Raw genomic sequence first — 14,109 nt, forward strand, 5'->3', positions numbered from 1 at the left:
TATAAGTTATTCTTATTATTTATTAATAATTATAGTAATAGTATAAAGGTATTAAGTTAAGTATAATAGTAATTTAGCTTTATTTATTAAAGCTTAAGCTTTTTTTTATTTTAATAAAGCTTTTTAATATAAATCTTTTATTTCTTTAGCTTAAAATTAATAAGTATATTTACTATAATTACTTAACTTAAGTTAAGTTAAGAAATTATAATTTTAAATATTATTAAAGCTTTATTTTTACTATATAAGGAAAATATTTTAGGTAAAGTTAGCATTATTAATTATAAAGTTAGTTATAAAGTTAGCTATAATATTTATTATAAAGTTAATTATAAAGTTTATTATATAATTAGTTATAATATTTATTTTATAGTTAGCTGTTTAGTTAGTATATTATTAAAGGTAAGAAAAAGAGGTTAATTGGAGAAGCTATTTAAAAAGCTGTTAAAAGAGCTTGTTTTAGAGGAGCTTAATATATATACTTTATTAAAACTATTTTTTAAGCTTATTATTTTACTTATTTACTTATAAGTATTAAAAAAATAAAAAAGTATTAATAATATAAGTTATAATAATTAAAAGGATTTTTTTTTATTTATTTTTTAATAAAAATAATTAAAATAGGGTATATAATAAATATTGTTTTATATTATTTATTTAAATATATTAATTTTATTTTTTTAAAAAAGGAAAGTATAAATAAGGAATTTATATAATTTAAGTAAACTTATAGGCTTTATAAAACTATATATTAAATAAATAAAATTAATTAAATTAAATATAATAAAGTAAATAAAGAAAATATTTTTAAAAAGAGTTAATTTTAAATATAGTGTAAATATAGCCTATAAGTGTAGATAATAGGTAAGAAAAAGGGGAAAAGCTAAAACAGATGCAGGTAGGGGATGTACTCCTTTTTATCTGCCTGCTTCTGTATACACAGACATTACCACATTTTTTTCTATCTCGCCTATGCGGCCCGTGGCTTGGCTCTTTTGCGAAAAGCATAAGATCCAACTTTTGTTTCCCCGACACACTCTTGCTCCGAGCTCCAGCTGGGGACACCACCAAAGCACTTGTCGTTACTGAGGATGACGGCTCTGGTTCCTCTTGTTTTACTAAGGTCACTTAGAGATTCATTTTCCAAACCGAGACAGTCGCTGGTGGTCAGTCATCGCTATGCACTTCCAGCACCAGAGAATCAACACCGAGTCTCGTTGTGACCAACATATTGAGTGTCAGATCAAGTCGGTGCGATCGCAGCAATCCTCACAGTCAACTGCCGCGCTCACGCATGTCCACCTGCGGGCAATGCCAATATGAGAGTAAAACACGTGGGTGGCTCGAAACTTGGGAATGTCCTCTGGACAGGATCCAATACATTTGTGAAAAAAAGGCGCGGTTCGGATGAATCACGGATGACACCTTTCAAGAACAGGACATCCTTCGCCCCGTCAATGCCGCCATCAGTGGTCTTTGTGGGAGCAGAAAGGCGTGTATGGTGGGCATGGGCGGACGACCGCATGTAACCCCCCCAGGCTTTGCGGGCGTGATCGATCTGGATGTCAGCCCGCCCTCGGCGCAACCCTTGGGGTATCCTTGCTGTGTCATGATCAGCATGGCAGATGTCAAATCGGTGCCCGTGGATTGGAACACGGCCGGTCAAGTTCAGATACAGCTTCACCTCCGGGTCTAGAGCCAAATTCCTGGGTTTTGACTCATCTTCTGTGATGCTTGAGATGTGTCCAGGGCTGCCGTCTCCTGTGTAAGGCTGCGCCGCAAAAAACAGGGGGACGGGGCGACCATCTACCAACATGCGCCGCGTTGATACGCAGGTGACGCAAAGGGGGTTTTGACACATCGACAGCCTGCTTGAAGCTGCCCGACCCCTGTAGAGGCGAAGCTGGCGCTAAGAAATGGAAGAAACAACCTTATGAGACGTGAGAATGTTTGTGCATGTCGACCCGAGCATGATTATTTATTAAATGCTGTCAAGTTGTGCCAACGAGGTCCTGCTGCATCACATCCTACCACATTATCAAAACGCCCCCGCCAGTTTTAAGTGGCTTCTCTGGTTTTCTTCTTCATCAAATCTTAAACGCTCAGAGCAACCCACTGCATGCAAACAACACCTGCCATTGTTTTACTCAATTAGTTCTGGACTTGATCATGCATCCTGACTCAGAGATCCGATGGATGTGTCGAAGTGCTTGGGAAAGAACGAATATACACGGCCTAATGGCCACGCTTTCCCTCGACAACACATCTTCGCTGCCATGCAAATTATGCAGCTACTGTGCGGGACTTCAGTTCAGAGTAACCGCTGATGAACCTGAAGAAGAAGTTCTTGTGTCGGTAATTGCTTCCCAGCACCGGCTTTATCAAGTTTATCTTGATTTCTTCCCCACATTCCCAGCCCTGAAGCAACGGGCTACCGAGGGCTGCTCATTTTGTAACTTTTTGAGATCGAGCGTGCTGGCGGAGTATGAAAGAAAAGGCCTTGACATCCAGGGCAAGAAGAGATGGGTCGGAATCGTGTTATCAGCCAAGATGGATGAGAGATTCGAGTGCAGATCCTCGTTCTCAATGTATAAAGACGAAGGCCCCGTCATCATACGAGTTGACGTGCCAGCATTTGATCAAGGAAGACAAGTCCCCATGGGATATCGTCTTGCATTTCAGACATCATCTGGTAAGTGCTGAGAGGGAAGGAAGTTCAGGCAAAGTGCTGACAATGGTTCATAGAAGCAACCCTTACCACTCGCGATCCGCTTTCAACCGAGAACGTGGAAAATGTCAAGCGATGGCTTAAAGAATGCCAAATGAACCACGAAGTTTGCAGGTCCAGACTGAGTGGCTTTACTCCAAGCCGTCTTCTCGACATAAAGGACAAAACATTACGACTGGTCACTGAAGCAGATGATTCTGGATATACTGCACTAAGCTATTGCTGGGGGTCTAAAGCAAACCAGAAAGAGCACTTCTTGACCACGAAAAGCAATATTGGGTCGAGACGATCCGGATTCGCATTGTGCGACCTGCCTAATACGCTTCGGGACGCTGTACGGACAACTCGTGCTCTAGGTATTCGGTACATCTGGATCGACGCACTTTGTATAATCCAAGATGATCCAGAGGACTGGAGCAAAGAATCGTCACGAATGGGCCAGATTTACAGCCACGCCTGCTTGACCATTGCGGCTACGACTTCAAAGTCATCATTTGACGGGTTTTTGCTGAACCGTGACCCGTCTTACAGGACTACTTCAAAATTTGTCTTCAAAGAAGTTCAATCTTTTCGTTCAGAGCCGCTCATGGAAAAATCCGGCCTCGCTCATTTCCGGTATCCGCCTGAGACAAGTGTCCAAAAATCTTTGAGTACGTGCCGCTGGGAAGAACGCGGCTGGACATTGCAGGAGAGATTGTTGTCCACCCGGATTCTATACTTCACAAAGGACGTCTTCTATTATGAATGCGCTACAACACAGAGACTGGAGAACCCTGGCTTTGAACTACCCAAGCGCATCGAATTTTCTGCGCTGCTCGCCGCATCACATATCATGACGGAGTCCGAGAGATTACAAAAGCAAGAATCTCACCTCTCGCAATGGTACGAGGTAGTCAAGATTTACACCAAGAGGAAATTGACAAAGTCGAAAGACAAGCTACCGGCGATCGAAGGTCTAGCTTCGGAGCTGAACAACATTCTAAACGACACGTATATCTATGGTCTCTGGCGCATGGATCTGCACCGAGGTCTTCTCTGGCAGCCAAGCTCAAAATCCTGGAAGCGCCCAAGAGACGGTTACCGCGCCCCCACTTGGTCATGGGCGTGTCGAGATGGGGGTGTTTCGTGGGATGCATCTACCTTCAAGCCTGGATGGAAGTCCCTTATACAAGTCAACAACATCCAACCTCACCGGAAGTGCACTTGTTGCAACGAGACTATAGGCGCGCAGCTAGATCTCACCGCAAAGGTGGCGCCATTAAAGGACATTTTGGTTGCTCATCTAACTTCTGCTAATATAGAAGACTCTGCGTTTTTGGACTACTTGAATACATGCGAGTTTTTGTATGGATTTGATGAGTTTGATGGGCTCGGAACATTTACGGTTGACAAGGAGGAAGATGAGGGGATATATCTGCCTGACGTACGGATGCTGCTCATTGCAGAGACGGCGGAGCCAGCGAATATACAAGCCCTCCTCATCCAACCTTGTTACGGCAGCAGCCATTTTGAACGGGTCGGATGGTTCATACAGAAGCAGACACTTGAACATCTCAACTTTCTTCAGGATTCAGAGGACGTTGGGCCAATGCGTGAGCATTTCAAGTCTGAGAGGCTAGTACTTGTTTAAGACCCCTTCACACCGCCCTCCTCCCTTTCTGTTTTCGCCTGTTTGCTTGCTGTGTCTTTGCGTTTTGTTTTCCTTTCTTTTCCCCCTGGCATCGATTAAGTTGTTTCTGGGAAATCTTTGTGAATTATGGATGGAAGTATAAGTAATTCGTCAGTCTAATATGAGGAAGCATGTTCTTGATATTGAATACGACGCGTAGACAGACCTCATCAATTTTCGTTGGGTGAAGTCAGTAATCTCAGTAGTATCCAGAACGGAAATAGCGTGTGGCAATCTTCAGCTTGGAAAAGATGTCTTTAAAAATCCTTTGCGAGAACGGCTCAGTTTCAAAGTAGGAGATGTTTCCCTAAACAGCTAGCCTGTTGAAGTATTCTCCAGCCAGTCCAGCCATGAAAGCAGCCCCAACGAGGAAGAATTGTTTATGGAACCATTGCCCACAGCTCTCAGAATCGGCTAAATCTACATCCCAGATGTAGTATACCATAGCGGCTGCCACGCCACCAACCGTGCCTAGGAAATAAATGACACTGAACTCCGCACATATTCCACAGAATGTGAGCAACACCAGCTTTGCGATGGTCAGAACACTGGCAAGTGCTTTTGTTGAGTTTCGAAATCGAAGTGCCATTCCCTTGACTCCGGCTTGCTCGTCGTCTGCGATGTCTTGGTGTGCATATATCGTATCATACGTCACGGTCCATAGAACATTAGCGCCAAAGAGTGCCAGCGTTGATCCACGCGTCATGACATCGCGTGGTGTACCAACACCCACTGCTGCGACGGAGAAAAACAAGGCCCACGCGAATGCAACCCCGAGAACGAGTTGGGGGTAATATGTGACGCGCTTCATCAGAGCATAGACCACAAATAGTACAAGAGAGGTAGCCGCATATGGCACGCATTGAGGCGGGAAGAGACCGGAATTTTAGAGATAGTAGCCCCACAGGGCGATTTGTGCGAACATGAAGACGAGGGCCTGGTGCGTCGAGACAGCGCCACGAGCGACGGGGCGATGTCGGCATCTGGCGACACGGCGGTCAAACCGTTGGTCGACAATGTCGTTCCACGTGCATGCGGCACCGCGCAACAACACAGCAAAGGGGATGAGACCTGCCGCCAACCGCATTGTCGCCGACATCCTTGGTGGCACCGTTGTGATACAAGATGCGTAGGTGATGCCGATGAGATAAGGTATATAGAATGCGTAGAAACCGGCAGGTCGATCGAGGCGCATAAGCTGAGCGTAGGGGATCCAGGAGCTAGGGATCATTGAAAGGAGTCCGGTAGTGGGATTCGAATACTTGGGAAGATGAGGGAAGAAATTGACCCCATCGTCTTGTACCGGCCTGCCCTGGGAAATTGGGGCAGTATCTAACCTGAAGCGGGTCTGCTCTGGAGCTCTGTGGACATTATAGCTTGGGTTTGTGGAACAAAATACATCAAATGAGGATTGGCTGGAGTTGTTGAGACACGTAACAGAATGTGTTTTTGACGGTGGCACATGGTGCCTTATATCTCATGGACTCGCTGCTCACTTGGAACCATCAGGCACCTGTTCAGATGCAATTTCCCTCGATCTCTACTAGTCTCTTAGTGACTTGCTTCTTGCTGGAGCGAGCCTTCTTTTCCACAATAGCATGCGTTTTCTATTAACATCGTAGCCTGGTGAGCGATGTAGAAATCACAAAATCGGGCTGCCCATGTTTCAGTGTAACGTAATCACGTCTGGACCGGCAGTAAGCCTCGCACAATACACGATCCACTATGACTGCATAGAGTTTTGGTTAAAAGTGCGAGATCCTCCAACAAAACAAGCGGAAACAGGTTGTTGGCCATGGGATGGATGTGTGCGCCTACCACTTGGCCCGACCCCGTGTAATGAATGCACTAGGCTCGATTCAGCGAGGGTGGGTTGCATGTATCTTTTCCTTCAGCACCCACAACGTGTGCAAAAGTACCGTACACATTTAAGGCAAGGTTCTTGACTATTCAGTTTACCAGCCCACGGATCAACCAGAAAACATATTCTTTATTCGATTGACAATATATATTATGGTGAATGTATCTTTTCCTTCGACGCCAGGAGGTGTGCAAAAGTACCGGACACAATTAAGACAAGGCTCTTGACTATTCGGTTATCAGCGCATAGTTCTACCAGAAAATAAACTCTAGACCAGGGGAGAGAAAAGAATCATTAATAGATTCTTCATTCGATTGACAATTGGTTGGTGTTAATAAAAACTATGGGCCTAGTGCCTCAGTCGTATTTCCAACCTATTGTTATCGGCATTGTATGTCGTCTAACGCAGGGTCTCTAAGCGTCCACCATTGTATGAAGAGACCGCAAACAGATCAGTATGTATACAAGTTAAAAACAAAATCACCCCCCTAATAGATATTAATATACACTCTGTGGTTGTTATGTGAAATATGACGAAAGCTGAAGAGTTTTGGTGGTGCTATTACTTATGTCTGGATACTATCGTACTCCGTTTGAGTGCTCACTATAACACGACTGGTATTGACGCCCAGGTGGCGATCAGAATGCTGTTCGACCGGTCAAATTGTCACGATCTCCATGAGCATCTCTATTACGAATAACTGGCGGTGGGTTGCCATGACTGTAGCTCGTCTCCCTCGCTAAGCCCCATTTTGCTATCACCTCCGTCCCTTGAAGGCCGGGGACAGGGTGCTGGGAGTCGAGTCGGTTACCTAGGCCATGTAAGACTACTCTGATAAGCTGACCTTTACTAAGAAAGGATCAATGATGGAGACAACATTTCTGCATTCGAGAATGCATGCAGAGGGATGTTGTACTCAAGCTCACCATTGATGCCACAGCGTTGGTGCCCCTCCTCCAAGCACACAATCCCTCCAGAATAAGGCCCCCAACGCCGAGAATCCTTTTCGGTCTGAAGCATGGCACCTCCGCATCTTTGTGACCTGATCAAACATGCCCTTGCTACTCTGGTATAACCTGGTTGCCCCTGCATTGCCAAACATGGGCACAGATGCCCCAGGAATAGGATTGGACGCTGATGTCAAGGTACTTTTGGAACACACGAAGGCTTTCTCTGAGAAGAGACAGGATATTGTCCTAACCTGACATTCTGACGGTGGCATCCCAACCTGCATCGCAACTCGTAGCAACAGTGTCAAGGAGCGTGCTCTGCGTGGACTTTTTTGGGGCTTCCGACATGTGGCTTTTTATGCCGCTTTTGCAATTCCAGAGGTAGGTCTAAGCAATCTGACGGCGATTTCAGGCGCGCAGTTGATGGATTGGCACAAAGTCATCGAATCGAATGACCGCGTAGGTTCTCTGACGCTTGATGTGTCTGTCGGGAATGCCCCTTCTAATTCGTTCCGTCACCTTCAGATACAAGTCTTCGTCAACGAAAAGTCCAAAGATCGCATGTACAACGACCTATCGCCTGAGAAGGCTCAGGAACTCTACGGCTCTCTCGTTCCCCAGTCTTACGCGGCTGTGATTCAAGATTGCAGAGGGTGGTAAGTAAAGGCCCGTAGATGTCCCCGGCAATACTGATATCACCAAAGGCTTGTGGAGAGATATTTGGGGGGGGACCCTAGATAGCAAAAGAGTTGTATTTACGTATAGGAATTCTTCCTAAATCCCCATCTGACCCTGCCTGATACGCTTAACCGACGATAGCAGGACAAAGCTGCTCGTCTATAAAGTACCTCCCTTCTTCCCCAGCATGTTACTATTGATTCCTCTCGGTCAGGTTCTACTATCTCCTAAGTCACACGTACACGCTATTCAAACTTATATCCTGTCCCATCCCACCAACTATTCAAAAACAAAGACAGTCCCTCATGCCTCCCAAATCTTATCCTCTTCCTCCCCCAGGCGTTGGGGCAGAAAGTGCACGTCTCAACATTCAACACGAGCTGTCCTTGCTTGATCAGGATGGTGCCCTTCTTGTGAGCCAATTCCCTAGTTCTTATCAGCAACAAACCGGACGTGATGGCAACCTCCGCGTTGCCGACGTGGGAACAGGCACGGGCATCTGGGCAATTCAATTTGCACAGCAACATCCGGACATTCAGGTAATAGGCTTCGACCTTGGGATCCCTCCCCTCCAGCCCGATTGTCTACAGCCTGCCAATATCCACTTCGCCATCCAGGACCTCCTGGCTGCTTGGCCAACTGAGGGCCCGGCAGCCGGACCATTTGACCTGGTCCACTGCCGGCAGGTCCTTCTGAACGTCCCGGACCCAGCTGAGATGCTGCGGCGGCTTTTTGAAAACCTGAGACCGGGCGGTATAGTTGAGATTCGCGAGTACTGGAGTCCGATGGTATCTGAGAAGGATGATCCGGCTGAGAAGCCTGAGGGTTCTAGCAAGGGCTCGCAGATTCCTCTGCTCGTGGAATGGCATCGCGGGACGGTCGAAGCCGCCGCAGCACTCGGGTGCGACCATGGCTATGCCGCAAGGCTACCGGATGCACTCCGCGAGGCCGGCTTTTCGGAAGTGGTAGTCACAGACAGAAAGGTCCCTTTGGGCGGGTGGGCCCCCGATGGAAGTCGGCAGCAGGACGAGCGCATGCGAAAGATGGACTCTCTACTCTGCAAGATGATTGAGGCTGGTGCGCCAGTGATGACAAAGGAGATGTTTATGAAAGGACTAGGGTGGACGGAAGAGATGGCAGTCAAGTATGCGGCTCGTGTTGTCGACGAAGTTCGCAGGGCTGACTTGGGATTGGACAAAATTTGTGCCCGATTCCGGGTTGTAACTGCGAGAAAGCCACCCATGTAAGCTACAGAAATACAAAGTGCCTGCATACATCAATATGACTGATTACATGCTCACACATAAGGACTTTACTTAAATAAGTCAACTTTAGACTTATAACAATCCCAGAGCCTCTTTATTAATCCTATCCCATCCTACCCTCTCAGCTTAGTTCCTATAGCAATATCAAGGACTCGCATATTGCAGCAATACAAGAGAGTCGGCAAACACTGGAACACTATATCCAAGCTTAGTCGCCGGCCGTATGACGACATTCGTACTTTTTATGCGCATCAGTAGGTAGGTGGCATCTTCGGCCTTCTGCATCCACACCATAAATCAGGACCCACATGTAATGGTCACCTTCGGGCGAGCTTTGTACAGTCAAATCATGCTTTTCTCCTTTCGATGCGATTATATTAAATGCCTCTTTATGATCGAATGACATATACTATAGGCGACTGTTTTCCGATGGTGTCTGCACTGATTAGAACAAAATGATTATGTTGGGCAGGGTCACTCTTTGCCGTATTCGCCTACTCTCCCAGCTCTCGCGGGTGCCAAGTAGACTATTGTATTTTCTGACTCGGCGAAAGCGCGTATGATGTTTTTCGTACAATTCGAGTTCGTGGAGGGGTGGCAGCCAAGCTCTCGTGCGACGTCGCGATGATGGAGTGCAACCTTGGGACACTCTTGAGGTGGAGCGGTTGCGACGCCTCGGAAATCCACGGGAAGGACGAGTTCCCTGACACGAACTCTACGGACGGTGTTGTGATATATAAGCACTTTTCTTCTGAGCCCTCTCTACAATCGTTTTACCTAAGATGGTGTAGAGTATTGGTGAGCTGTTGGTGGAAACTCCCCAAGCATAACGGGTTTGCCTTTGGCCTAGCCGCCGCCGCACCCATGACGCAGGAACGTTCATAGTTGCCGTTCTCTTATCGAGATTGCATGCATCGACTATGCTTATTATGGAACAAGAACTGCAAGCACTTTATCCGGTGGTGTTCGGGAGGGACAAGACTCTTGGAATAAGGATCATCCACACCGACTTGCTGCCGAGGCATATGCATCTATGTTACGCAATGTCTGGCGTGCTGGTCAGAAGGAGGGCAAGATCGACCATCTTGGGGCTTGGCCTGGCTGAGTTCTCTAGTCACACATCTGCACTCGTGGGCACTTCTCTGACTCGACTTACTAGTTCGAAGTCGACCTCAATAGTGGTGCGTAGGATACAGTGGAAGGTCCCGGCAGACCAAGCCATATTTGTCTGTCTTACTGTTGATACCCAAGAACATTGGGGAACATAAACGGTCATCATGGGTCCGTTCGAGAGGTCCCTTGTTGCTCAGGTGGCTTCGGGGTGCAATTCTGTCTCAATTTCGAAATATTGCCCGTGTTAGATGCAACTCTTAGTTACTCAGGTGGACGCAATGAGCGAATTCCTCTCCGTTGAAGAGTAGTATTGCCTATGGGGCAAGCTTGAATGGTCACGAGGCCATATAATCTCTAATGGTTCGCGGTAAGTACATTGGGCGTGACAAGTCCTATATGAATGAACCGCAGCCGCTATGGGTTCATCATGCTGGCCTCCAGGCCAATCCTTTCCGCCAATCTAGCACCATTTCTGGCCTAATACCATTATTAGACCAGCAGCACTTAGTGGCGTAATGCTCTTCCTCCTCGCTGTTTTGTGTTTGAGGCTCGTATCTTATGTTACCGCCATACCACTGCAGCCCTCTATCCGCAGTGATAATGGGGTCTCTGGCGACGCAAACACTGCCTCTCTAAGTTGCGGATCTCAGTATATCTCGTGCTGCACTGATGATTCTTCAGTGTGTAACTTGGCCAAGACTTGGGACGGTGATTTAGGTGAAGTACCCTCGGCACTTGTGTCATCCTTTGTGCTAACCTTCCTATCTAGTTGGTGGTAGTGTTGACTTCGGCAATAAGACCAATCACGGAAAGGGAGCAAATTTAAACAAGCGGGACTTTGGCTTGTGCCAGGGGAACAACAATGTTGTCTTTTGCTGTGGGCCTCCCCCTGCATATCAGGTATTTGCGCTGCCTCACATTGCACAGCAACACTTGACTTATATTCGTCCTTAGATGGGAGGCATCAACATCAACATCAACATCAACCTTTGTGGCACCGTCAAACCCAGGCTGATAAGATGAGCCTTGTTACCACATCTCTCATACAGAAATGTTTTATGTCGCTTTCACTTGTAAATATTCTCTTTCAGACGCCAAGGAATGCTGCTTTTCTTCTTCCGGCTATAACAATGTTCACTTGCTTGATGACTGTCCATCTTGGGTTCTATGATGAGTAACATCGGGGAATCCCCCTCTTTATAATCACAGAGACTGGGTGGATTAATAGTTATGGGCATGTGAAGTCCCATATAGGAATATAATTGCTGGGACAAATCACTGGTCACTGTGACAAGTGAAAAGTAGAAACAGTCTGTATTCAAAACTAATTTGTGTTTGAAAGCCCCATGGAAAGTGATATATGGTATGACGAAGCTTAGATAACCTTTGACAGGTTGGAAGCGCAGGGTGGTCAGCAGCAAAGCTTCTTACGTGCGCCTGTCATAGTTTGCGAGCTAAGAGACGCAAGGTGAGACTAAATAATGACGGTGGTATATCCAAGTGCTGTTAGTTGTACAAAGCTCACCCCCTGCTCCTCTTACCCAGTTTCCCAAACAAACACGCATTGCAGACAGGCATGTATCTCCCAGCCAGCCTTGTGAGGCCTATCTGTAGTGCACCGGTGGTCTCTTGGGCAGTTCGGGCTTCAACTCTTCTTCGTCCTCGCTGTCATCACTGTCCTCGTTCTCTTCATCAAGTGCTCTCTTTGGGTTCTTCATGTACTTCTTAGCCCAGCTATCCCAAGACTTGGCAGCTCTACCCGTCGCAGCTCGTAGATCTTCGGTCACCTTGCGGATCTGCCACTGTTCAGAGCACAGGTTGTGTCAGTTATTACGCAATCAGAGGAGGCGAGGGGGTATTGAGCAAACTTACAGCCACGTCGTCCTCCGCGTCAGGCACCTCTCGACGCTCAGGGCTCCAGCCCATGCTTGCAAGCACTTCGGATTCACCAGGCACGTGTGCTGCGGGACTGGGGAATGCGTCCGGATTGCGCTTGTGACACGCCTCCTCGACATAGCGTCTCATCAGGTCCATCGCCGGGCTTGGCCGGAATACCATCTGGATCGTCTTGTCCTTGTCGTCTTTCTTACGCCCTTCATTGTCATCCGTCCTCCGTTCATCATTGTCTTGTTGTGGTTGAATATTGCCGGTGTAGCCGTCACCAGTGCGCGGTGTGCGCAGCATCATTGCGCCATCGTTGCCACCATAGGCAAGGGAGTCCTCTTCAGCAGGCCTCAACTTGTTTACAACCTTTTTCGCCGTCATCCACGCGCTGGCGTTCACGGCCATCCACACCATGTTGACCTCGCTGAGCCCACCAAAGACGGGGATGACGAGGTCGATGGTGACCGTGAAGGGCAGCAGCGCGGTTCCAATCAAGAAATCTCGCTTGGTCCTGCTCTTGGTCCGGCTCAGCTCGCCCTTGACGTTGTTGAACATGTCGTCCGTGGACTGCGTGCGCGAGTCCTCTGGGTGGACGAGGACGAGGCTTTGGACCGTCTTGCGCGGGACGCGCGAGAGAAAGGTCACGTCTGAGGGCTTGATAACGTTCAAGCACCAGACGGCTCCACGGAAAGACGCACTGTGGATTCCGCCCAGGGACACCACTTTGCCGTTGAACGTCTTTGCTTTCTTTACTTCTTGTTGCCACCGGCGTACGACTTTGTCTCGTTTGCGTTCCTTGCTTCCTTTCTCGGTGGGCTTCAGCAGGTCTGGCGCTGGCGGCATGTACAGCATGTATCGCTGCGGAATATCTTGGGGCACTCCATGTCTAAGCGGTTGGGGCAGTGGGATCATGTACGCCATGACCCGCGTCGCATCCCGCGAGTATTGGAGGGCTGGAAGCGCGCCTGTCATCTGTGGTTCTTGTGGTGCCGCAGCAAATGATACTTGTCTAGGTGATGACCGAACTTGGGCCGCCGCTCGATGATCTTGATTCCGAGAATCCCACTCTGCTTGAAGCCTCCTTGCAAGTTCCTCATCTTGTGTTGCCGTGGGGTTGTTACGAGGGTCTGCTCGGCTTTGTTCCTCATCTTCCCACTCCTGGAGCTTCCTCGCAAGTTTCTCATCGTCGGCCGTCGACGGCAAATGCTCTTCAAACTTGGACATTATGTCGTGATCTAGGAGTATGGTACTCACTTTGGGAGTGAAAAAATTGGAAAGTCAGTCGATGATGATAAGAAATGAGACATATTGCCTGCAAAGCGCGTGTGAAACCGCGAAGCAGGGTCTTCCCTTTCTTTTTAAACTTGTTGTGAGTGGTCACGCAGCACTGCCTCTGTCGTCAGCGCATTCGTCAACGTTCCTCGGCGGGTGGCGGTTCACGAGCATCTGCCAAGTGCTTATGCTCCCAAGCGCTCTGTGCTGTACACGCGCACCGGGGCAGTTCCCTGTCGGTTAGTGTCTTGGATCCGGCCATTACTGAATGGCAAGATGATCTAGTAAACGACTGTATACTTTTCACTCCACCTGCATCACACATCTCACTTTATCCATTTCGTCCATGCGTACATACCTCAAGGCTGTGTTTGCTTGGCCGGCATTTGCTATACTCCCGTGGGAACCCGGGATGCACGGAGCGCGAGATGGGTTGAAACCAGAGAGATAAGGCGAGTTGAGGCAACGAAAGAACACAGCAGTCTTAACTTGGTACAGATAGTGACGTGGTCGGCAATGATCCACACCATGTCTTGGCGAGTTGTAAGTGCCGCTGTCTCGTTGCGAGTGGTTAGCGAGGACGGCGGATTATATACATCGATGCAGAGCAAGGCCCACAGGAGACGCACGTGGATGACATGCGGGCCCGATGCGGCTCGAAGTCGGCATACCAGGATTCTGGTAGTGA

The 14,109-nt window shown here is 47.8% G+C and overlaps 6 protein-coding genes across 6 annotated transcripts; 2 read left to right on the top strand and 4 right to left on the bottom strand.

The window, feature by feature from the left end:
- Positions 1 to 970: 970 nt before the first annotated feature.
- On the bottom strand, positions 971 to 1,816 carry J7T55_006926 (uncharacterized protein; the record flags this gene model as incomplete). Its single annotated transcript, XM_053135067.1, has 2 exons — positions 971 to 1,160; positions 1,293 to 1,816. 2 exons carry the CDS (start codon positions 1,814 to 1,816, stop codon positions 971 to 973), a joined length of 714 nt encoding a protein of 237 aa, XP_052987211.1.
- A 353-nt stretch (positions 1,817 to 2,169) lies between these two features.
- On the top strand, positions 2,170 to 4,358 carry J7T55_006927 (uncharacterized protein; the record flags this gene model as incomplete). Its single annotated transcript, XM_053135068.1, has 2 exons — positions 2,170 to 2,692; positions 2,746 to 4,358. 2 exons carry the CDS (start codon positions 2,170 to 2,172, stop codon positions 4,356 to 4,358), a joined length of 2,136 nt encoding a protein of 711 aa, XP_052987212.1.
- Positions 4,359 to 4,704: 346 nt separating this feature from the next.
- On the bottom strand, positions 4,705 to 5,103 carry J7T55_006928 (4-hydroxybenzoate polyprenyl transferase; the record flags this gene model as incomplete). The annotated part of the gene is made up of 1 exon (XM_053135069.1): positions 4,705 to 5,103. The coding sequence occupies one exon, from the start codon at positions 5,101 to 5,103 to the stop codon at positions 4,705 to 4,707; it is 399 nt and encodes a 132-aa protein (XP_052987213.1).
- A 180-nt stretch (positions 5,104 to 5,283) lies between these two features.
- On the bottom strand, positions 5,284 to 5,592 carry J7T55_006929 (UbiA prenyltransferase; the record flags this gene model as incomplete). The annotated part of the gene is made up of 1 exon (XM_053135070.1): positions 5,284 to 5,592. One exon carries the CDS (start codon positions 5,590 to 5,592, stop codon positions 5,284 to 5,286), a length of 309 nt encoding a protein of 102 aa, XP_052987214.1.
- Positions 5,593 to 7,359: 1,767 nt separating this feature from the next.
- Positions 7,360 to 9,134, top strand: J7T55_006930 (sam dependent methyltransferase; the record flags this gene model as incomplete). The annotated part of the gene is made up of 4 exons (XM_053135071.1): positions 7,360 to 7,404; positions 7,735 to 7,865; positions 8,032 to 8,053; positions 8,286 to 9,134. The coding sequence occupies 4 exons, from the start codon at positions 7,360 to 7,362 to the stop codon at positions 9,132 to 9,134; spliced, it is 1,047 nt and encodes a 348-aa protein (XP_052987215.1).
- Positions 9,135 to 11,869: 2,735 nt separating this feature from the next.
- Positions 11,870 to 13,373, bottom strand: J7T55_006931 (uncharacterized protein; the record flags this gene model as incomplete). The annotated part of the gene is made up of 2 exons (XM_053135073.1): positions 11,870 to 12,067; positions 12,138 to 13,373. 2 exons carry the CDS (start codon positions 13,371 to 13,373, stop codon positions 11,870 to 11,872), a joined length of 1,434 nt encoding a protein of 477 aa, XP_052987216.1.
- Between the last annotated feature and the right edge of the window lie 736 nt (positions 13,374 to 14,109).

This window comes from Diaporthe amygdali, assembly GCF_026229845.1.
Source record: "Diaporthe amygdali strain CAA958 chromosome Unknown NODE_51_length_283962_cov_64_506962, whole genome shotgun sequence".
In the NCBI taxonomy this organism is placed as follows: Eukaryota; Fungi; Ascomycota; class Sordariomycetes; order Diaporthales; family Diaporthaceae; genus Diaporthe; species Diaporthe amygdali.